This window comes from Mobula birostris, chromosome 6 (genome assembly GCF_030028105.1).
Source record: "Mobula birostris isolate sMobBir1 chromosome 6, sMobBir1.hap1, whole genome shotgun sequence".
Classification (NCBI taxonomy): domain Eukaryota; kingdom Metazoa; phylum Chordata; class Chondrichthyes; order Myliobatiformes; family Myliobatidae; genus Mobula; species Mobula birostris.
Genome location: NC_092375.1, coordinates 173,491,104 through 173,515,942, shown reverse-complemented (window position 1 = coordinate 173,515,942; position 24,839 = coordinate 173,491,104). Strand labels below are relative to the sequence as shown.

At 40.8% G+C, this 24,839-nt stretch overlaps 1 protein-coding gene across 1 annotated transcript in view; it reads left to right on the top strand.

The window, feature by feature from the left end:
- kalrna (kalirin RhoGEF kinase a) overlaps nt 1–24,839 on the top strand; it is a 734,185-nt gene that overhangs the window by 280,506 nt on the left and 428,840 nt on the right. The window contains exons 4-5 of the mRNA XM_072261937.1: nt 7,149–7,341; nt 8,746–9,258. Coding sequence (XP_072118038.1) covers nt 7,149–7,341; nt 8,746–9,258 — 706 coding nt within the window. The remainder of the gene's footprint in view (nt 1–7,148; nt 7,342–8,745; nt 9,259–24,839) is intronic.

Below are 24,839 nucleotides of genomic sequence, written 5' to 3'. Positions count from 1 at the left end.
AAATGTAGTGAATTGAATATTAATGGGTATCAAAGGGAAATTGCAGCACTGGGCCAGAATCATAGCAAGGATAAAGGAAAACAGTTAAGGTTGACGAAGGACAATCATCTCATTTCAAGACACCACCACTAAGTTTCTTCAAGGCAATTTCCATGGTCCAGCTGCTCTTCATTGTGCTGGAAGGGGAAGTGTTTACTGTAGTGTTTCTAGTTACTACCCCTAGGAAGAAAACATGCAGCAGAATAATTGACAAGTAACAAACATTTAGACAACACAAGTGCCAGATACTGATCATTTCCAGTAAGAGAAAGTCTAACTATACCACACATGACTTTGATATTCAATGACAAAGTTACTATGAAATCCCCCACAATCAGCATTCATTTGCAGGCATTTTTCATGTCTTTCATTTTAAGCACTCACTCCTTCAACTACTAATGTTCTCTGGTAGCTGCATATTGACTCTGCATAAATGCATTCAGCTTTTTCATGAAAGCAGAGCACCACCCAAAACACACAATTGCCACCATTAGGAAAAAGGCATCTTCTTGGCAATTATCACCTGAAACTTCCTCTCTAAAACATATATTAATGTGGCTCAATGACTACAGACCGGTGGCATTGACCTCCCACATCATGAAGACCCTGGAGAGACTTGTTCTGGAGCTGCTCCAGCCTATGATCAGGCCACACTTAGATCCCCTCCAGTTCGCCTACCAGCCCCGACTAGGAGTTGAGGATGCCATCGTCTACCTGCTGAACCGGGTCTACACCCACCTGGACAAGCCAGCGAGCACTGTGAGGGTCATGTTTTTGACTTCTCCAGTGCGTTGAACACCATCCACCCTGCTCTGCTGGGGGAGAAGCTGACAGCGATGCAGGTGGATGCTTCCCTGGTATCATGGATTCTTGATTACCTGACTGGCAGACCACAGTACATGTGCTTTCAACACTGTGTGTCCAACAGAGTGATCAGCAGCACTGGGGCTCCACAGAGGACTGTCTTGTCTCCCTTTCTCTTCACCATTTACACCTCAGACTTCAACCACTGCACAGAGTCTTGTCATCTTCAGAAGTTTTCGAATGACTCTGCCATAGTTGGATGCATCAGCAAGGGAGATGAGGTTGAGTACAGGTCTATGGTAGGAAACTTTGTCACATGGTGTGAGCAGAATTATCTGCAGCTTAATGTGAAAAAGACGAAGGAGCTGGTGGTAGACCTGAGGAGAGCTAAGGTACCGGTGACCCCTCTTTCCATCCAGGGGGTCAGTGTGGACATGGTGGAGGAATACAAATACCTGGGGATACGAATTGACAATAAACTGGACTGGTCTAAAAACACTGAGGCTGTCTACAAGAAGGGTCAGAGCCGTCTCTATTTCCTGAGGAGACTGAGGTTCTTTAACATCTGCCAGACGATGCTGAGGATGTTCTACGAGTCTGTGGTGGCCAGTGCTATCATGTTTGCTGTTGTGTGCTGGGGCAGCAGGCTGAGGGTAGCAGACACCAACAGAATCAACAAACTCATTCGTAAGGCCAGTGATGTTGTAGGGATGGAACTGGACTCTCTCACGGTGGTGTCTGAAAAGAGGATGCTGTCTAAGTTGCATGTCATCTTGGTCAATGTCTCCCATCCACTACATAATGTACTGGGTGGGCACAGGGGAGTACATTCAGCCAGAGACTCATTCCACTGAGATGCAACACAGAGCGTCATAGGAAGTCATTCCTGCCTGTGGCCATCAAACTTTACAACTCCTCCCTTGGAGGGTCAGACACCCTGAGCCAATAAGCTGGTCCTGGACTTATTTCATAATTACTGGCATAATTTACATATTACTATTTAACTATTTATGGTTCTATTACTATTTATTATTTATGGTGCAACTGTAACGAAAACCAATTTCCCCCGGAATCAATAAAGTATGACTACTACTACTACGACTGGGAGCCACATTTCCAAAACTTCACCATCACTGAGGCAGATTCGTGAAGATCTCGACTGAATAGCATTGTTGCACTGCTGTACAGACATAGATGAAATGAATTAAAGATAGCAGTTCACTAGCACTTTCTCAAGGACACTTAGAGAGGGCCATGCCAGTGAGACCAACATCCCACAAAAATATTTTTAAAAAGACCAAGTCAGGTTAATGGTATATGCAAGCGACATACACTTTAATAAAAAAAACATGTTATCTAATGTACATTCCAGGTAGTGATTCATAGTGTGAGAGAATTCAGTGACATGGTCAAGGGGAACATCATTGATCAAAAATGAGAGATAATTCATCATCTTGGCAGAAGAAACATGATCCTTACCAAAGCAACATGAGCTATTATTTAATAGCTCACACTAAATACAATTGTTCTCCTTGGCCTTCAATTTTTCTGTGATTGGTTTGCTGAAGTTGTATGTTAAAGTTAACATTGTGGTGCCTCGTAGGAGAATATTAAGACTGATAATGAACAGTTGTATTAACTAACTTTTATGTTATTCTGGAAGTATGGAAAATATTGTGTTTCGTTTGAAGTTTGATGTGTACGTTGTTGACTATCAAGCCAATATCAGGAAGGCTGAAGCTCAGAGATTCACTGTATTGTTAAATGTAATTAAGGTCCAGTTTTATGTAATCTCACAAAATCACGCACAAATTTCTGAACAAAACCAAAATTTAAAAATAAATTATATGTAAGTACTCATTATTATTTCATGCTGTCAAATTAACGTTGAGGAAGAAAGGCTTTCCTGATATTAATACTTAAGTAGATCAGCTGTCAGTAGATAGCTTTGATTTGCCGTTCTCTGCAATATTATTCCTTGCAGTAATCCTGGTCGCTTGCCTTTTTTAATAACTGACAAGCAGTCACTATGCACAAAAATTATATAAGCCAATGTATTATGCATATTGAAGAAATCGGAGCTTTGTTTAAAGACTTGCGACTCTTTGATTTAATGATTCAGAAACAGTTTCTTCCCCTCTGCTATCAGATTTCTGAATGGATATCAAACCCATGAACGCTACCTCATTGCTTATTTAATTTAACTATTTTATATATATATATCTTTACTGTAATTCACAGTTTTTATTATTATGTATTGCAAAAACAACAAATTTCACGACAATCACTTCAATCACTTCAATGGTGGGGAGGATTATTCCCCTGATGGAAATGGCTGGGTCTAATTTCTCTGCAGGCTCTAGCATTCTTATGCATTGAAGCCTCCTAATCAGGCTATACAACCAGTGAGAATGCTCTCTACCATACATCTATAGAAAGTAGAATCCTGAATGGCATGCCAAATCTCCTCAAACTCCTAACAAAGTTGAGCCACTAGCATACCTTCTTCATGGCTGCACCAATGTGTTGAGTCCAGGATAGGTTTTCTGAGATGTTGATGCCCGGCAACTTGTACACTGCTGACCAATGTTCCCTCTAATTTGTGATGTCCAATGTGCGCAAAAATCTTGTGCTGTGCAGTTTTTTTGCCCAGTGACAACAACATGTACACATTGAATTTTAACAGCTAGCATAACACTGTCAATGAGAACTTTGATCTCCAGTGGGTTTAATTGCTTTTGCTCTTGTTCATATGCATTCTCACAAAACATAGGTAGCAGGCCTGTACCAGGTAATGAAGGATTTTCTTGCTGGACTTTTTGCACACCGTCCATATGTGCTTTGCTTACTAAATGATGCTTTAAAAAGTTAAGTTTCCAAATATCACTCCACTTCTTCCCACTTGCAAATTCTCCAGCAACTCTTGCATTGCAACAATACACACAGGTAACATCAGTTTCTGTATTGTACATAAATATTTCTCGTAGCTGCACGTTCTTGACCTCATGAGCTCTTAGTGTAGCATTAAGCCATTCTGCTTTAGATGAACTAGCAGTTTTTTTGTGCTTCGTGCCTTTGCTTCTTTGGAATTTGACATAGTGAATCAGTAATTTCTTCAATAAAAACATAAGCCAGTTCTAAAATCTGCAGACATATCATCGCAAACTTCACGTTATCAACACTATCTACATCAGAAACCAGAAAAGGAAATGTGATTGTGGACAATTGTGAAATATACTTAACATGCCAACAAGGTAGAGGGTGATACCTTTTGTGTCAGTTTAAATTCCTTTGTGCACCAGCAGCAAAAGATGTGTTACACCTCAGAGGGAACATTGCTTCTGACCCCTCAATGAGACTGGTGTGTGTTCTCTAAACCTCGCCTTCCTGAAGCCCACTCAGTTCCTTGGTCTTGCTGATATTGAGTGCAAGGTTTGTTGCGACACCGATCAACTAACCAACCTCTCTCACTCCTACACACTGCTCATCGTTATCTCAGATTCTACCAACAACAGTGTTGCCATCGCTGAATTTAGAGATGGCCGTGGAGCAGTACATAGCCATACGGTCATGGGTGTACAGTGCGCTACACATATCCTTGAGGTGCACTTGTGTTGATCGATGGTGACGGTGGGATGTTATTACTGACGCCTGTGTGTGTAACACACTTGTGTTGATCGATGGTGACGGTGGGATGTTATTACTGATGCCTGTGTGTGTAACACACTTGTGTTGATCGATGGTGACGATGGGATGTTATTACTGATGCCTGTGTGTGTGTAACACACTTGTGTTGATCGATGGTGACGGTGGGATGTTATTACTGATGCCTGTGTGTGTGTGACACACTTGTGTTGATCGATGGTGACGATGGGATGTTATTACTGATGCCTGTGTGTGTGTAACACACTTGTGTTGATCGATGGTGACGGTGGGATGTTATTACTGATGCCTGTGTGTGTGTGACACACTTGTGTTGATCGATGGTGACGGTGGGATGTTATTACTGATGCCTGTGTGTGTGTGACACACTTGTGTCAATCGATGGTGACGGTGGGATGTTATTACTGATGCCTGTGTGTGTGTGACACACTTGTGTCGATCGATGGTGACGGTGGGATGTTATTACTGATGCCTGTGTGTGTGTGACACACTTGTGTTGATCGATGGTGGTGGTGTTATTACTGATGCCCACTAACTGTGGTGTCCCGATAAGGAAGTCGGGGATCGAATTGCAGAGAGAGATTCTTCAGCCTAACTTTTGAAGCTTGATGTATAATACTGAGGGGATGATGGCGTTGAATACTCTGTAATTGATAAACAATAGCCTGACAAACATTTCAAAGTTGTTTAGCTGCTCCAAAACAGACTGAAGAGCCAGTGAGAGTTCATGCAAGCTTCTGGAAATCTGAAATCTTCAGTTCCAAAGGAAGATCATGGACCTGAAGCATCACTGCTGTTTCTCTATGCACTGCTATTTCCAGCATGTTCTGTTTATACTATTATTGAACTTTATTCTTTGAGTGGTACGTTCTCTCTGATTATAATAATAATCCCAAGCAAATATCATTCCGCAACCCTGTCATTAGGTGTTCTTTGCATCTAGAGATTCACTGTTGAGTGCAGCGTGCTCTTTTGTTCAGTTCATCAGTAGTCTGATGTTGCAGTACACATAACAAACCAATAAAGTACAGGAAACAAACTCAATATCATTCACTAACTAATGGCCTAATAATCAAATTCTTTAAAATCTGTTTTAGCTACTGAAAACTTATTTAAGTTCTGTGTAATTCTCTGATTGGGCTGCTTTTATAATTGATAAATTATACTTATATTAAAATTCTGGTAATCTGTATCCAATATTTCATAAATTCCAACTGTATTGCATCTGGTTGACCAGGTAATGTTTTACACACTCCCTTCCCATTCACTGGGACTACGGTTTCAATGCTCCATATAGGAACACACACCAGTCCTCATCAAGGGATCAGAAATGGAAAGGGTGAGCAGTTTCAAATTCCAGGATGTCAATATCTCCGAGGATCTGTCCTGGGCCCAACATATTCTTGCAATTACAAAGAAGGCATGACAGTGGTTATATTTCATTTGGAGTTTGAGGAGACTTGGAAGTTGCACTTGCAAGTTTCTATAGTTGTACCATGGAGAGCTTTCTAACTAGTTGGAGGGGCCACTGCACAGGATTGGAAAAAGCTGCAGAAAGTTGAGAACTCCACCAGCTCCATCATGGCCACTAGTCTCCCCAGCATCAAGGGCAACTTCAAAATGCCTCAGAATGACAACTTACAAGCACCTCATCATCCACAACATTGCTACCATCAAGGAGGAGGTACAGGAGCCTGACGACACACACTCAATGTTTCAGGATCAGCTTCTTCCCCTCTGCAATCAGATTTGTAAATGTACAAAGAACCCATGAACGACTACCTCAGTATTTTCCCTCCCTTTTCACACTGCTTACTTAATTTAATTTTTATTGTTTTTATTATTATCTATTGCAATGTACTGCTGCCGCAAAACAACAAATTTCAGTAATATTAAACCTATGCCAGTAATATTAAACCTAATTCTGATTCCATTCACACTCATTGAAGCTCCATTCCCTGTGCTTCCTTCTAGCTCACGGGGCCTTAATTCCCATGATCCCTTCCCACTCATCAGTCACAATTTCACATAGCTGAAAGAGCAGTTCAGAGATTATTACCTTTGCATTTCTGCTGCACAATTTGGACTAGATGATTATACTCCTTCGGAACAATCTCTTCCTTAATCTTACCTCCGTTGCTTATTTCCACATGAGTCACAACAAACTGTACCATAATATTTCTCCTCCTGTTCAAAGTTCCTGTACAAATCTGAGGAGATGATTAGCTATCAACAGTGGGACTGAAAAAGGAACACATTCTTATTGATTCATGCTTGTGGAGTCATAGATAGACTTGTGATATCTCTTATCACGATCACATTCCTTTACATTCTCTGAACCTGAAAAGCTCCCTGTCCCACAATCTCTCCATCCCACCATACCCTCCTCAACACCAACCCACACCACTCCTTCCACCATTAAAACTCGTACTCTTATTCGACTGCAGAAACTTAGTTGAGACTTTGCTGAGGCAGCCTATAAGCATGCATTATTCTGTTTATATTGTAGTTATGCTGTCAAAACATGTAACTTATGTCACTTGTAGATACAAGTTTAAAATTGGGATAATTCATGTACTTGAAATCAGGTGAATACCTAACTATGTATTCATTTCAGTAACACCTTTTTCATATTCCAACAGTGAAGATGTGTGTAAGAGAGGATTCACTGTTATCATCGATATGCGGGGTTCCAAGTGGGATCTGATCAAACCTTTACTTAAAACTCTCCAAGAGTCTTTCCCTGCTGATATCCATGTTGCACTAATTATCAAGCCAGACAACTTTTGGCAGAAGCAAAAGACCAACTTTGGAAGCTCAAAATTTATATTTGAGGTAAGCATTATATTCAACATTAGATCCCTCAATAATTGTATGACAAAGCAGTTCATTATTCGTGGTTTCTTGTGTTACAGTTTATTTTTGCAGTTAGCATTGTAAAAAGATGACTGCAATGAAAACTAGAGAATAATTAAACCACTAAGGCAGGACAGGGGCGAAAATGGGCTTCAAAATAAAAGCTGAAAGGCATTTAGAAATACAGTAGTAGGAATGGGATCTTTACAACGTTTAAACAATGTACCAGATAAAAAGAAACTGAGGTTTCCACTGCGGTTGGTTGAGGTCATGGGTAAACACTGAAAGGTGAACAAGAGGAAAAACTTTTTTATTCAGAGGGTGGTGAGAGTGTGGAATGAACTGACAGTGCAAGTGATGGATGCAATTTTGATCTCAACGCTTAAGAGCAGTTTGGATAGGTATGTGGATGGGAGGGGTTATGGAGGGCACTGGTCCAGGTGCAGGTCAATGGGACGAGGTAGTTTAAATGGTTCAGCACAGACTAGATGGGCCAAAGGGGCTTGCTTTTAGTGTACTTTTCTATGACTCAAATACAATACCGAACTAGAAGCATAAATTTACCGATAAATTTATGTTAATGCTAGAAATCCCTGGTTAAAGTCTAGGTAGGATCAGATCATATCAGACGTTATAAAGGGAAAGAGAATTTTAGACAGAAAGACCTGAGTTCATTTAAAGGGACTCCAATAACTGTACATGGTTTAAATGAAACACTAACTGTGAGAGAGACCCAACATCAATTTTTATTTGGTTTTCCTGAATTAGAACCATGCTCTTACTTGCTTCTGAATAAAGTAAGTTAGTGGGATTTTAAATGGCCAGGAATTTTAAAAATTTGGGCCATATTGCCAGAGCATTTTACGAGATTCTAGTTTAAGTATGCAGATGCACACTAAATAAAAATATGTATGTCCCTTGTTCTAATGTAGACAAACCTGCCACATGGTCTAAGCATGCAGGAAAACACAAACACCATTCGATAAGTACTCATCTGGGAGCTCTGTGGATTTGACTCACAGCCTCCAGCAATTTATAAAAATTGCTACAGTTCTGAGAACTGTGTGGTGATGTGCAGGTTACCTCAAACAAAAAAGCCCCTCTCTAGAGAGATGCCCAGCTGAACGTGAGCCTAGCTGGAGATTGAGGTTTGATCATATTACAACATATGGCATGCTTTTATGAACATCAGGCCAAATACTCTGTAATTATGTGGTGGTTTTATCTAAAATGGATTACATGAGCTGTATAAGAACTGTGTTTGTTCCATATCATTCCGGAGAACATTTTATTCAGGTGGGGGGGAGGGTGGCGGGCAATTGTGCAGTGCTTTCAACATCATTCCTGATGTTTATCATGTTGCATTGAAATGTTGTATTTCAGACAAGTATGGTATCTGTGGAAGGACTTTCTAAATTAGTAGATCCTTCCCAACTGACGGAAGAGTTCGATGGCACACTGGATTATAATCATGATGAATGGATTGAGCTTCGATTGGCCCTGGAAGAGTTCATCAGCAGTGCTGTGCATCTGTTGTCCAGATTAGAAGACCTGCAGGAGATGTTGGCTCGGAAGGAGTTCCCCCTGGATGTTGAAGGTTCACGAAAGTTAATTGATGAGCATACACAACTGAAGAAGAAGGTCATCAAAGCCCCTGTGGAGGAACTGGACCATGAGGGGCAAAGGTTGCTGCAATGTATAAGGTGCAGTGATGGCTTTTCTGGAAAAAATTGTATATCTGGCAGTGCAGACTTTCAAAGTGTTGTGCCAAAGATCACCAGTCTTTTGGATAAGCTACACTCAACTAGACAACACCTACATCAGATGTGGCATGTCAGAAAACTGAAGTTAGATCAATGCTTTCAACTTCGGCTCTTTGAGCAAGATGCAGAAAAGGTAAGATTTCACTCAATCGGTTTAATGTATAATTCAGCTACTCCTTCCCTTCCCTCTTTCACATAATTTCCTTATTAGGCCTGGTATGGCAGCAAAGGACTCAACAGAATCACATGTGTTTAATTTGCGTGACTTCCTAGAATTCAATCAGGTTCAGATGTATAACACTGTGATAGATCATAAGAATGCTATGCTGTGTAACCTTGTGTGCTGAAGCATTGCAGTACCACATTGCAATAATAAGTCAAAACAAATAAAACTGATTATAATGTCATTTTCTCATAACTTGTTCCTCTAATTTGTTCCGATTCTGTGCACTATGAAGTGTCAAAATCATAGAACAGTTTTTCTTTTTCGGCATTTTTCTTTCTATATCACACTTAATTACAGACACATTAACATAAACCTCTGGAAGAGATTTTTACAAAAGGAAAGCTTAATTCTTGAGGTTTCTGACCCTGTGTCAAATATATTAATCATTATACAATTTATAAAATTTGTTGAAAAAGATTCTGAAAACACTAGAATTGATGGAGTGTTGAATTTCTGTGGGACTTCTAAATTTTGCCTGAATACTTTATACTTATACTTGGAATAGTTATGGAAACACTGCATTAATGGTATTTTGTAATGTTTCTATGAGTATCTTGCTCTTGTTCTCACAATTAGTTGGAGAATCCCATTGAAAATTCACTCCAAATGTGCCCTTAACATGTCCTTATAAAATAATTAGATTTTCTATTCTTAACAGTTAAACAGAATGAAAAACTATCTGATCAAATGTGCATCTGATTCTAATATTCAATTCAATAATTCAGAACCTTGGCATCTTATAGCTATAAAGGGACATAATCTTTCACTTCACCAGTAGCATGATACTCTCTATGTACCCTTATAGAACAACATATCTTGAAAATTAACTCATATATATCAGAATAATATCCCTGAATAAACTCAGTGAACACTTAGTCATACTTCTTCATTGCATTTTTGTGTAATATTTTGGCACCATATTTGTTTTATCAGTTCTAGTGATAATCAGCTGGTTAAGTTTCTTTATCTTAACATCACAAGAGATTTGTGATTTAAGAAGAACAGAGAGGATTATTGATCCATTAAGCAAAACAGAAAACAAAACAATTAAATCTTTCAATGAGAAATGATGTATTTTCTAATACATTCAAAATTCTTTTGCTTGTCATTTTCCCTTGGGTGATGTTTTTGGAACTGAAAGCAAAGCCTTTTACATAATATAGATGTAAAAGGTCAGAGGGTTAAATTTCATTTTTATGACCAAACATTTTTTTTCTTTTTTGTGTGGATTAGCATAAACCAAGGAAAAATGATATAGATTCCCATGAAATTTCAGATCTTGCAAATGCATATCTCTCATAATTGTGTGATTACAATATTGGCAAAGTTCTCCTGTGTGACTTTGATTATCTCATTAACATCTTTTTACTTATTAGGCCTTTAGTTCTTAAAAATGATAGTTCAACTCCTAATCTTTGCCACATAATCTAAACTGGAATTTCAATGTGCCTTATTTCAGGATTATTTAAACCTTATTAAACATTTCATCAAGGCATTTTTTAACACCTCATCAAATAGATGGCACCTCTGAAAATGCATGACTGAGGGAGATTTACCATTTGAAGTTAATAAGGCTGGTCCCAAAGGAGTAGCTGAAGGGAACGTCATTCAGGTCCAGATCCAAATGTATATAACTGCAAATGTTATGATTTACATGTTTTAACACAACACCAAGCTTTTGGATTGTAGAGTAGGTTGTAATAATAACTATTATTTCAAATTTTCTACTGAAATACAAATTTTTCATTTCTTTTCATTTTCTCTCTGACTTGAGTGAATATTTAGTCTGTACCCTTTTTGATCATCGCGAGGTACTTTTCTCCTGAACTGAACCTTACAATTCTCAGATGCCTTTAAATCAGTAACTATATTCAAAACAGCTATTTTATTTACAGTGAGTTAAGAATTTGCTTCTACATTCACATTTAAAGTTACACTCTGACTTTTACTGTAGAATTCTCTTCAAACAACATTAGATAAACTCACACTTGCTTTTCCCTCCTCCTTCCCTCTTCTTTTATTCCCCAGTCTGGCCCCTTAGCTCTTCTCCTCACCTACCTATCACCTCCCCCTGGTGCGCCCTCCTCCTTCCCTTTCTCTTGTGCTTCACTCTCCTGTCCTATCAACTGATCCCTCTCCACCCTTTCCCTTTTCCACCTGTCACTTCCCAGCTTCTACCTCGCCTGCACCCAAATGGCTTCACCTATCACCTTCTAGTTTCTCCTCCTTCTCCTCCCCCCACCTTTTTATTGTGACATCTTTTTCCTTCCTTCTCAATCCTGATGAAGGGTATTGGCCCAAAAACATTGACTGTTTATTCTTGTCCATAGATGCTGCCTGACCTGCTGAGTTTCTCTGGCATTCTGTGTGTACTCCACTTGTATTTGTTGGCATTATAGTTCTGTGTCATCTGGTTTTGTAGTTCTAAGTCTGAATGAACCTTCTTTCATAACTATAGAGTCTTGAGTAATAGGGAAATAATGAAGTTACAGTGACCTGCTAGGTTTATATTTCAATGAATAGGGAAGTTCACACTCGTAAATCACATTTGGCAAGACCCGAGATGGCTATATATTTCTTTCCCTAAAAGATATTAATGAAATACAGTAGTTGAGTTTTATGACCATTCAGAAGCCTTTTAGTCTGTTTTTTATACGTTTACTTAATCTTTTTTACAAAATTCAGAATTATGGAGTACTAGTCCATGAATCTGAGGAATGCATTAGCAAGCTCCATTTTGATGATGCTATAAATTGTGACATAATTGGCATTTTCCAGGAGGGGTTATTATTTATTGAAAAGCTCATTAGTGATGTGTGCTAACTATTAGCTCAGTCTGATGTCCCTACATTAAAATGTCATGGTTGTTCAATTCCATTATCAAATATTTTTACCTTTCATCTTGCATATGACACTGGTAAGCAGAATTAATTCCTCAAATAATTTTCACATTCGAAAGCTCAGCAATAAAGTCATAAACACTACAGCACAGAAGGAGGCCCTACAGGGCATCTAGTCCATGCCAAACCATGAATCTATCTCATTCCATCAACCTGCACCAGGCACATTTCCCTCCATACCCCTCTTATCTATGTACCTAGATAAGTAGGTAGATCAGTCTTCACCGAGGAAGGCATTAGCAGTATACCGGACACTCAAGGGTGACAGAGAAGAGAAGTGTGCGCAGTCACAATTACGACAGAGAAAGTACTCTGGAAGCTGAATAGCCTAAAGGTAGATAAATCTCCTGGACCAGATGGAATGCACCCTCATGTTCTGAAGGAAGTAGCTGTGGAGATTGCGGAGGCATTAGCAATGATCTTTCAAAAGTCAATAGATTCTGGCATGGCTCCAGAGGACTGGAAGATTACAAATGTCACTCTGCTATTTAAGAAGGGGGCAAGGAAGCAAAAAGGAAATTATAGACCTGTTAGCTTGACATCAGTGGTTGGGAAGTTGTTGGAGTCGATTGTCAAGGATGAGGTTACGGAGTACCTGGAGGCATATGACAAGGTAGGCAGAACTCAGCATGGTTTCCTTAAAGGAAAATCCTGTCTTATAAACCTATTGCAATTTTTTGAGGAAATTACAAGTAGGCTAGCCAAGGGAGATGCAGTGGATGTTGTGTATTTGGATTTTCAGAAGGCCTTTGACAAGATGCTGCACATGAGGCTGCTAAACAAGATAAGAACCCATGGAATTATGGGAAAGTTACATACGTGGATAGAGCGTTGGCTGATTGGCAGGAAACAGAGAGTGGGAATAAAGGGATCCCATTCTCGTTTGCTGGCCAGTTACCAGCGGTGTTCCACAGGGGTCCATGTTGGGGCCGCTTCTTTTTACATTGTACATCAACGATTTGGATTATGGAATAGACGGCTTTGTGGCTAAGTTTGCTGATGATACCAAGATAGGTGGAGGGGCCGGTAGTGCTGAGGAAACAGAGAGTCTGCAGAGAGACTTGGATAGATTGGAAGAATGGGCAAAGAAGTGGTAAATGAAATACAGTGTTGGAAAGTGTATGGTTATGCACTTTGGCAGAAGAAGTAAACAGGCAGACAGTTATTTAAATGGGGAAAAAATTCAAAGTTCTGAGATGCAATGGGACTTGGGAGTCCTCGTACGGGATACCCTTAAGGTTAACCTCCAGGTTGAATCGGTAGTGAAGAAGGTGAATGCAATGTTGGCATTCATTTCTAGAGGAATAGAGTATAGGAGCAGGGATGTGATGTTGAGGCTCTATAAGGCGCTGGTGAGACCTCACTTGGAGTACTGTGGGCAGTTTTTGTCTACTTATTTAAGAAAGGATGTGCTGGTGTTGGAGACGTTACAGAGAAGATTCACTAGAATGATTCCGGGAATGAGAGGGTTAACATATGAGGAACGTTTGTCCGCTCTTGGACTGTATTCCTTGGAGTTTAGAAGAATGAGGGGAGACCTCATAGAAACATTTTGAATGTTGAAAGGCATGGACAGAGTGGATATGGCAAAGTTGTTTCCCATGATGGGGGAGTCTAGTACGAGAGGGCATGACCTAAGGATTGAAGGGCGCCCATTCAGAACAGAAATGCGAAGAAATTTTTTTAGTCAGAGGGTGGTGAATCTATGGAATTTGTTGCCACGGGCAGCAGTAGAGGCCAAGTCATTGGGAGTATATAAGGCAGAGATTGATAGGTATCTGAGTAGCCAGGGCATCAAAGGTTATGGTGAGAAGGCGGGGAAGTGGGACTAAATGGGAGGATGGATCAGCTCATGATAAAATGGCGGAGCAGACTCGATGGGCCAAATGGCTGACTTCTGCTCCTTTGTCTGAGGGTCTTATGGTCTATCCAAATTTCTCATGAACGTTGAAATCAAATCCACATCCTCCACTTGGCTGGCAACTCGTTCCACACTCACCACCCTCTGAGTGAAGACTTTCCCCTTAAACATTTCACCTTTCACGCTTAGCGTCACCCAACCTCAGAGGAAAAAACCTACTTACATTTAGCCTATCTATGCCACTCATAATTTTGTATACTTCTATCAAATATCCCCTCAGTCTTCTACTTTCTAGGAAATGATGCCCAAATCTATTCAACCTTTCCCTACAGCTCACATCCACAAGTCCCAGCAACTTCCTTCTAAATTTTCTCCGCACTCTTTCAATCTTATTTACTTCTTTTCTGCACATAGGTGACCAAAATTGGGGGGCACAATACTCCAAATTATGCCTCACTAACATACAACTTCAACATAATATCTCAACTCCTGTACTCAGTACATTGATTTATGAAGTGCTAAAAGTTTTCTTTATAACCCTATCAGTAGTGCCACTTTCAAAGAATTATGAATCTGTATTCCCAGATCCCTCTGTTCTTCCATGCTCCTCAGTGCCCTACCGTGTAAGACCTACCCTGGTTTGTCCTCGCAAAGTGCAACACCTCACACTTGTCTGCACTAATTTCCAGCTGTCATTTTTCAGCCAATTTTTCCAGCTCATCCCACTGAAAGCTTTGATAGTCCTCTTTGCTGTCCACTACACCCCCATTATTGATGTCATCTGCAAACTTGCTGATCCATTTTATCACATTATTATCCAGACCACTGATATAGGTGACAAACAGTGATGGGCACCGATCCTTCTGACATTCCTCTAGTCACAGGCCTCTGGTCAGGGAAGCAATCATCTTATACCACTCCATGGCTTCTCCTGCAAAGCCAATGTCTAATCCAGTCTACTACCTCATCTTGAATGTCAAGCATCTGAACCTTCTTGACCAACTTTCCATGTGGGACCTTTGCCAGAAACCAGCCTGTCCAAATCTACACTTACCAGATTCTTTCTGATACCATCAAAATTGGCCATTGTCCAATTCAGAATCTCAACCTGAGGATCAGACCTCTCCTTTTCCATAATTACCTTGAAACTAATGTCATTATGATCACTGAAAGCAAATTCTTCTACACAAACATCTGTCACCTTCCCTGTCTCATTCTCTATTAGGATATCTAGTATCACACTCTCTCTAGTTGAGTCTTCTCTGTACTAATTATGGAAACTATTCTGAACAGATGCGACAAACTCTTTCCCGTCCAGCCCTTTTACAGTTTGAGAGTCCCAGTTAATATGTGGAAAGTTGAAATCATCTACTATCACAACCTTATGTTTCTTGTAATAACCTGTGATCTCTCCACAAATTTGCACCTCTAAATCCTGTGGTATGTTGGGTGCTCTATAACATAATCCCATTAATTTTTCTTATTCATCATTTCGACTCATAAAGTCTCCTAGATGAGCTCTCCTGTCTGCACCGCCATGACATTTAACCTGGCTGATACTGCCACCCCTCCCCTTTTTAATCCCTTCTACTTTATCATGCCTAAAACAGAACCCCAAAACACTGAGCTGCCTGTCCTGCCTATCTGCAACCAAGTCTCAATAATGGCTACAATGTCATCATTCTACACGCTGATCCATGCCTTGAGCTCATCTGCCTTTCGTACAATACTCCTCACATTGAAATATACACAACTCAGAACATTAGTTCCACCATGATCAACCTTTCAATTCCTGACTGTATGTCAGCTGAACAACATCTTTCTCCACAACCACTCCACTATCTGGTGTGGTGCTCTGGTACTCATCCCTCTGCATCTCTAGTTTAAAGCTCTCCCCACCCCATCCAGTGCAGCACTAGCAAACCCTCCCGCTAAGATATTAGTCCCCATCCAGTTCAGGTGCAAACCGTCTCTTCTGTACAGGTTTCGCCTCTGTAGAAGAGCCAAATGATCCAAAAATCTGAAGCCCTCCCTCCTGCACCATCTGACACAAAGGTTGGAGGTGTTGTGGATAATGTGGTGATGACACAAAGGTTGGAGGTGTTGTGGATAGTCTGGAGGGCTGTCAGAGGTTACAGCGGGACATTGATAGGATGCAAAACTGGGCTGAGAAGTGGCAGATGGAGTTCAACCCAGATAAGTGTGAAGTGGTTCATTTTGGTAGGTCAAAAATGATGGCAGAATATAGTAGTAATGGTAGCCCTTGGCAGTGTGGAGGATCAGAAGGATCTTGGGGTCTGAGTCCATAGGACGCTCAAGGCAGCTGTGCAGTTTGACGCTGTAGTTAAGAAGGTATACGGAATATTGGTCTTCATTAATCATGGAATTGAATTTAGGAGCCGAGAGGTAATGTTGCAGCTATATAGGACCCTGGTCAGACCCCACTTGGAGTACTGTGTTCAGTTCTGGTCGCCTGACTACAAGAAGGATGTGGAAGCCATAGAAAGGGTGCAGAAGAGATTTACAAGGATGTTGCCTGGATTGGGGAGCATGCCTTATGAAAACAGGTTGAGTGAACTTGGCCTTTTCTCCTTGGAGTGACGGAGGATGAGAGGTGTGTAAGATGATGAGAGGCATTGATCGTGTGGGTAGTCAAAGGCTTTTTCCCAGGGCTGAAATGGTTGCCACAAGAGGACACAGGTTTAAAGTGCTGGGGAGTAGGTACAGAGGTGATGTCAGGGGTAATTTTTTACTCAGAGAGTGGTGAGTGTGTGGAATGGGCTGCCGGCAACCGGGGTGGAGGTGGATACGATAGGGTCTTTTAAGAGACTTTTGGATAGGTACATGGAGCTTAGAAAAATAAAGGACTATAGGTAAATCTAGTAATTTCTAAGGTAGGGACATGTTCGGCACAACTTTGTGGGCCGAAGGGCCTGTATTGTGCTGTAGGTTTTCTACGTTTCTATGTTTCTATCTCATTAGCCACATGTTAAACTGTCCAATCCTCCTACTTCTGACCGCACTAGAATGTGGCACGGGTTGCAATTCTGTGATAACTTCATAATGATTAGAATTGAAAATAAGAATGCATAATTACTTTGCTATATTTTCTGGTCAAGAACATTTCTGTGTTGCTGCAGAGTATTTAGATATATGATTTGTACTGCTGAGGATTGAGCTCCAGGTATTTGCAATTCTAAATTAAAAGGCTAATATAAAGCAATTCAACTGTAAGGGCAGATCAGGGGAAATGAATGTAGCTCTTTCAGGGAATTTCTTAAATTGAATGAATGCTAACATTTCATTTGTCTTCTTTATCACCAACTCAACCTGCCAGTTGACTTTAGGGAATCCTGCGCAAGGACTCCCAAGTACATTTGCAGTTCTGATTTTTGAATTGTCTCCCTGTTCAGAAAATAGTCCGTGCCTTTATTCCTTCTACCAGGGTGCATGACCATAAACTTCCCTACACAATATTCTACCTGCCACTTCTTTGCCATTATCCCAATCTGTCTAAGTCCTTCTGCAGACTCCATTCTTCCTCAGCACTACCTGCTCCCCTGCCTATCGTCGTATCATTTGCAAACTTGGACACAAAGCCATCAATGCTGTCATCCAAATTATTGACATATTCAGGAAAAGAAGCAGTCCCGACACTGACCCCTACAGAACATTATGAGTCTTATGCAGCTAACAAGAAAAGGCTCAATTTATTCCCTCGCTTTGCCTCCTGCCAGTCAGCCAATTTTCTAACCATTTTAGCACCTTTCCTGTAATACCATGGGGTGTTATCTTGTTTCGCAGCCTCTTGTGCGGCACCTTGTTAAAGGCTTTCTGAAAATCCAAGTAACCAACATTCACTGACTCTCCTTTGTCTATTCTACCTGTTATTTCCTCAAACAATTCCAACAGTTTTGTTAGGCAAGATCTCCCCGTAAGGAAACCACACTGACTCTGGCCTATTTTATCATGTGACCCCCAAATATCGCAAAAACTTGCCCTTAATAATGGACTCCAACATCTTCCCAACCACTGAAATCAGGCTAACTGGCCTGTAATTTCTTTGCTTCTCCCTTCCTCCCTTCTTCAAAGTGGAGTGACATTTGTGATATTCCAGTCCCCGGGAACCATTCCAAAACCTAGTGATTCTTGAAAGATCATTACTAATGCATCCACAATCTCTTCAGCTATTTATTTCAGAACCCTGGCGTGCAATCCTCTGGTCCAGGTAACTTACCTACCTGGCAAATAAGCCTTCTAGTCTCTGTTTATGACATCCTCCTTGTTTGATCCCAGATAATTGATGAGCTTTGTATGCAATGGCATGATTTTCCAAGAACTACGTCCAAAAGAGTGTTTGATGCACCTTTCCTCACTCTGCCTGCTCTGCAGATTTGATCGTGGAAGGTCAATAATTTCAAAAGTACATGACTGGTGTAACAATTGTGTCGAAAAGCTTTTTCTTATTCAATCTTGTATCATACAGCTTGTGAAAACAACATTTCTAAGCAACTGTCTTGAGTTACGTGTGCAACATGCAGTCGTTTGATTTGATTAAATGGCGAGGAGGGTGTCTCTGACTTTTTCCACAGTGCTGGATGAATTAGTTAGGGAAATGTACAATTTTGAGCTGTAATGAGACCTTAAGGAACATGTTCACTGAAAATGTTCACTGTCATGAACATTTCCATCTGTATGTGGTCTGGGGAATTTCTGTTTGGCGTCTCTGCTTCACAGCAGCATCAATGACTGAGTCATGAAGTCAGGATCAGACGTATTTACGGACAACTTTAAAGACTTCCTGGTTCTTCCTGTAATGCAAAGGTCACTGCAAAATGAAGCTTCTGTGCAACTGGATCCTTTTAGACCACCACTTGGGATGCCTGGTTCGTAAGCCGGTCAACAGTCCAGCTCTGTACAAGGCAAGTGGCTGATAACATGTTTCCCGAAGGGAAACACTAGAAGCACAGTCCCTTTAGAAAGGAGGCGCCAACTGGGAAGAGCAAAGTAATTGTACTGCTTATTAAGTTTCACAGATTAACAGAATGTTACAGATGAAAACCGTTTGGCGATCAGGACTCCCCATTGCAAACCAAGATCAACAAGAAAACTTATCATCCAACAGAAGATATTTTATTACCCATTCCTTTTCCGTTTGTTATGCGAGGGGAGGGTGTTTATGGGTTGATGCTCTGTTGTGTTCTATTAGTTTTTTTATGCGGGGGAAGGATTGCATTTTGGGGGTCGATGCTCCTGTTCCATTTTGTGCTCGGAGAGTGGAGGTTAATGATCGGGATGTCATTCTTTGTTGTGCGGGGGGGGGGGAATGGGGTTTGATATTCCTCTCTAAGTGACTTTCATGTTCCTTCTGTGTTTTGTGGCTATCAGGAAAAGATAAATTTCACAGTAGTATATGGATACATGCTTTGATACTAAATGAACCTATGAATTTTTTTTTAACCTTAGAAGATCCTTGAGCTACTTTGCTGTTGATTTTTCATTTGAAGCTGCTGCTGCTGTTTTGATGTATGTGTCCACGGGCACAGCCTTAGGATAGAAGGGCGCCCTTTCAAAACAGAGATGCAGAGAAATTTCTTTAGCCAGAGGGTGGTTAATTTGTGGAATTTGTTGCCACATGCAGCTGTGGAGGCCAGGTCATTGGGTGTATTTAAGGCAGAGATTGATAGGTTCTTGATTGGACATGGCATCAAAGGTTACAGGGAGAAGGCTGGGAAATAGGGTTGAGGAGGAGATAGGAAAAAGGATCAGCCACGGTTGAACGGCAGAGCAGATTCGATGGGCCAGATGGCCTAATTCTGCTCCTATGTCTTATGGTCTTATATTATACAGTGCTATGCAAAGATCTTAGGTACATATATGTAGCTGGGAATGATGAGAGTGGGGCACCACAAGAGGAGTGTGTGGGACAGGTGACAGAGAAGGTGCCGGGGTGGAAAGTGGGGCATGTGCAGACACACCCAGCCATGATACACCAGGCAAGCTCATTTGATTCCAAACAGTTGGTTTCTTGATCATTACAGATTATCTCCCTGGTGCTTCCTATTCCCCCTCCCCACCCGTCCCCATTTCCCAGCTCTCATTCCACAGTAGAGATCTATATCAGAATCAGGTTTATCGTCACTCACATATGTCATGAAATTTTTTTTTGGGCAGTGGCAGTACAGTGCAATACATAAAATGCAGAAGTTTTAGGCACCCTAGCTATATATATGTGCCGACCAATCTGCACAGTACTGTTCATACTTACGTATTTTCTTATGAGAAAGGAGGAGGCTATTCAGCCCTTTCAATCTATGCCAACACATGAGTGAACACATGGCCCCACTACTTTTTCTTGTATCTGTTTTCCCTACATCCCCGTCAATTCTACTATTGGCCCACAGCAGAGGGAAGCTTTCAACCAACAACTCTCATATAAAACTAGTGTTACAGATAGGCTACTTGAATAGAACACACCCAATTTCCATTTCTCTTCCTCTACATAGTTCTACTATGTTGTGAACTTATAATATTAAAATTATATTCAGAGATGAACTGAAAATCTGTGCCATGATTTCTGTTAGGTTGGTGGCCAGAAAGACCTGTTTCTCATTTGGAGTCTCTGTGCTCAGGTCACCTTCACAATAAAACTGTGCAATCGTAGAAAGCTTACTTATAAACTATACATGACACCTTGATTATGTACACCCCATCATCAAGAAACCTTCTGATACAACCTATTTTGTTGTGCAGTATACTTTAGATATGGCCAATTTTTGTGCTCGTTCTGGGACTTGTATTATCAGTGCAAAAGTAGCAATCTATTTATTTTGCAATATACTTAGAAGGAGGCATGAGAAACAAGGATGCCATAACTTACATAAAACAAAAGGATGATATTTAGACTATTGTTCCCATGCTAGCTATTTGGTAGGGACACTTAGTTGGTTCTAAGTTCTTTTGGTCTCTTAGGTCCCTCACCCTTTAACATACTAAAGCAGTTTCTTGAACTTTTCATAGATTTTCATGATTTTTTTTTGAACAATATTTCCGATATTTACAATTCTCCAGTTCTCCAGCACAAAAAAGTAGGGTTACAGAACTTTTATAATTTCTTCTCTTTCATCCATGTATAATCCCTCCCATCCATCAGTACCTTCCACTTCCACAAAATGATGACTTTGTAGCCAGTCAGATTCACCTATCTGTTGGACATTTAAAAATAAGTACCAACACAGTTTAGATCAGAGGTTCCCAACCTTTTTATGCAATGGACCTCTGCTATTAACTGAGTGGTCCGTGGACCCCAGGGAGATTGTTTTAAAGTGGACATAATTTTTATGAATTTCTGATATTCAGGTGTCACTGACAAGACCAGCATTTATTGTCCATCCCTAATTTCTTGAGTGAAGGTGAAGGCAACTGTTTCAGTCATGATGGGGTATTCCAATAATGTTGTTGGGTTGGATTGGGTTGTTTGTCATGTAAATACTTCAAAGTGCTTTCAGTCAGTAATCATTTCTGGGGTTTATCAATCAGAGAATCACAGGATAGGAGGACAGTCTTCAGTCCATCAATGGAAAACTTTTGCTATGCAAATGCAATTAAACCAATTCCACCCCCTGCACACTCTTTGAATCCCCATTCTGACCAGTATGTTGCACACAGACAGCATAGGTTATTATTTAATAGCTTCAATGTTGCTATTAGCATGATAAATGTAACCCATAATAAAAATAATTAAATAATAAACCATGGATTAAGTTGAAGACCTCAGAGCAACATTGCTGTGCCAGAGGGACATCAGAGACTATTGTGTACTTTGCTTCACAGAAACATGGCTATCCCCCTCCATTTCAGATGCACAGGATAACTCAGTCTCTTAAAGTCAAAGGAGGTGGAGTATGCTTTATGATTAACTCATCATGGTACGCAAACATGTCTCAGTCTTACTCACCAAACCTAGAATACCTCACAGTCAAATGTCATCCATTTTATCTGCTGGGAGTTTTCCACCCTCATCCTAGTAACAGTGTGCATTCCGCATCATGCTAACATCAGCCAGGCATTGGGGCAGCTGAGCAACATACTTAACAGGCACAAAAGATGCCTTCCCTGTTATTGTGGGAGATTTCAACTTGGCCTGCTTAAAGAAATCTCTAAACAATTATCACCAACATATCACTTGTGGAACCAGAGGAGTCAACACACTTAACCACTGTTATACCACCTTCAAGGGCGCTTACCATACCATCCCACACCTACACCTTAGAAAGTCCGATCACTGGGCTCTATTTCTACTCCCAAAGTCTAAAGACCGCAGCTCCAGTGGACCAAGAAGGTATGGTCAAGGGAGGTGGAGGAGCACTTACAGGACTGCCTTCAGTCAGTGAACTGGACAATATTCGGGGATTCATCTTTGAGTCTGAATAAATACACCACAGTTGTCAATGATTTCATCAAGACCTGTATGGATGAGTGTGTGCTTTCAATAACATACTGTACATGCCCAAACCAAAAGCCATGGATGAACTAGGAGATTTGTAGTCTGCTGAGGGCTAGATTTGTGGCATTCAAGACCAGTGATCTAGAACTATAAAAAAAGTCCAGGGGCGACCAACAAAAGGCTATTTTAAGGGCAATTAAACAACTCCGATTGAGGGTAGAAGCAGAATTGGATGCATATCAGCTCTGGCATGATTTGTAGGTCTTTATCTCCTGCAAAGCGAAACCTAACATCACGAATAGCTGTGATGCTTTACGCCCAGATGAGATCAATGCACGCTTTGAAGGGGAGAATAAAACCACATCTGAGCTAATCCCTGCAGCATCTGGTGACCCTGTGCTCTCCATCTCAAAGGCCACTGTCAGAACATCTTTCAAGAAGGCCCTGATGGTGTACCTGGAAGGGCATTGAAAACCTGCACCAGCCAGCTGGTAGGAGTGTTCAAGGACATCTTCAGGTTTTCACTGCTGCAGTTGGAGGTTCTCACTTGCTTCAAAAGGGTGACAATCATACCTGTGCTCAAGAGAAGCAGTGTGAGCCACCTCAATGACTATCACCCAGCGGCACTCACATCTACTGTGATTAAATGCTTTGCGTGATTGGTCATGGCTAGAACTCCTGGCTCAGCAAGGATCTGGACCTGTTGCAATATGCCTATCGTCACAATCGGTCTACAGCAGATGCAATCTCACTGGCTCTCCACTCAGCCTGGTCCATGGTAATATCTATGACAGGCTGATTTTTCTTGATTACAGTTCAGCATTCAACACGATCATACCCTCAGTTCTGATCAGCAAGCTCCAAAACCTGGGCCTCTGTACCTCCCTCTGCAATTGGATCCTTGACTTCCTGACCAGGAGACCACACTCTCTGTGGATTAAAATAACATCTCCTCCTTGCTGACAGTTCACACTGGCACACATCAAGGGTACGTGCTTAGCACACTGCGTTACTCTCTCTGCACCCATAATTGTGCGGCTAGGCGTAGCTCTAGCGCCATCTATAAGTTTGCCGACGACACAACTATTGTTGGTAGAATCTCACATGGTGATGAGGAGGCATACAGGAGCAAGATAGATCAGCTGTTTGAGTGGTGTTGCTGCAGAACTTTGCACTCAAATGTCAGTAAGACCATGGAATTGATAGCGATCTTCAGGAAGGAGAAGTCGAGGGGCACACACCAGTTCTCATCGAAGGGTCAGAAGTGGAAAGGGGGAGCATTTCCAAATCCCTGGGCATCAGCATCTCTGAGGACCTATCCTGGGCCCAACATATTGATGCAGTTACAAAGAAGGCATGACAGTGGCTATATTTCATTTGGAGTTTGAGGAGACTTGGTGTGTCAGCAAAGACTCTCACAAATTTCTACAGATGTACTGTGGAGAGCATTCTAACTGGTTGCATCATCATCTGGTATGGAAGGGCTACTGTACAGAATCGGAAAAAGCTGCAAAAAAGTGTAAACTCTGCCAGCTTCATCATGGCACTTGCCTTCCTAGTATCCAAGACACCTTCAAAAGGTGATGCCTTAAAAAGGTGGCATCCATCATTAAGGACCCCATCACCCTAGACATATCTTCTCATCGTTACCATGAGGGAGGAGTTACAGGAACCTGAAGACACACACTCAATGTTTCAGAAACAGTTCCTTCCTCTCCACCATCAGATTTCTAAATGGACAATGAACCCATAAACACTACCTCAGTATTTTTCCCTCTCTTTTTGCGCTATTTATTTAATTTAATTTTCTTTTTTATATATACTTTCTATTGTAATTTATAGTTTTATTATTATTTATTGCAATGTACTGCTGCCACAAAGCAACAAATTTCATGACATAGATCAGTATTATTAAACCAGAAAAAGAATTCTATAAGAATCCTGAAGCTTTGTTGCATCAGATAACATGTATGATTTGCATTCAATGTTTTTACAGAACAGTTTTAATATGACTTCTGTTTTTAAATAGAAAAATTAAATTGTTTAGAAATGTTCTATGCCTGTTTATGTTATTTCTTTTCCATTATTTATTATTTTGTCCAGACCATGCCTACAAAGCTAGGGCTGAGATCTGGAATGTGGAATTATTTCGGCTCTATCTGGCCCATATGGATGCACTGGTCTAAACGGCTTGATTTTGTCAGGAGTATTTATAATACTGTAATTTTTGAGAGGTTCTATTCTTGTAACATATTACTTGATTATACAAAAGTGAATTGTC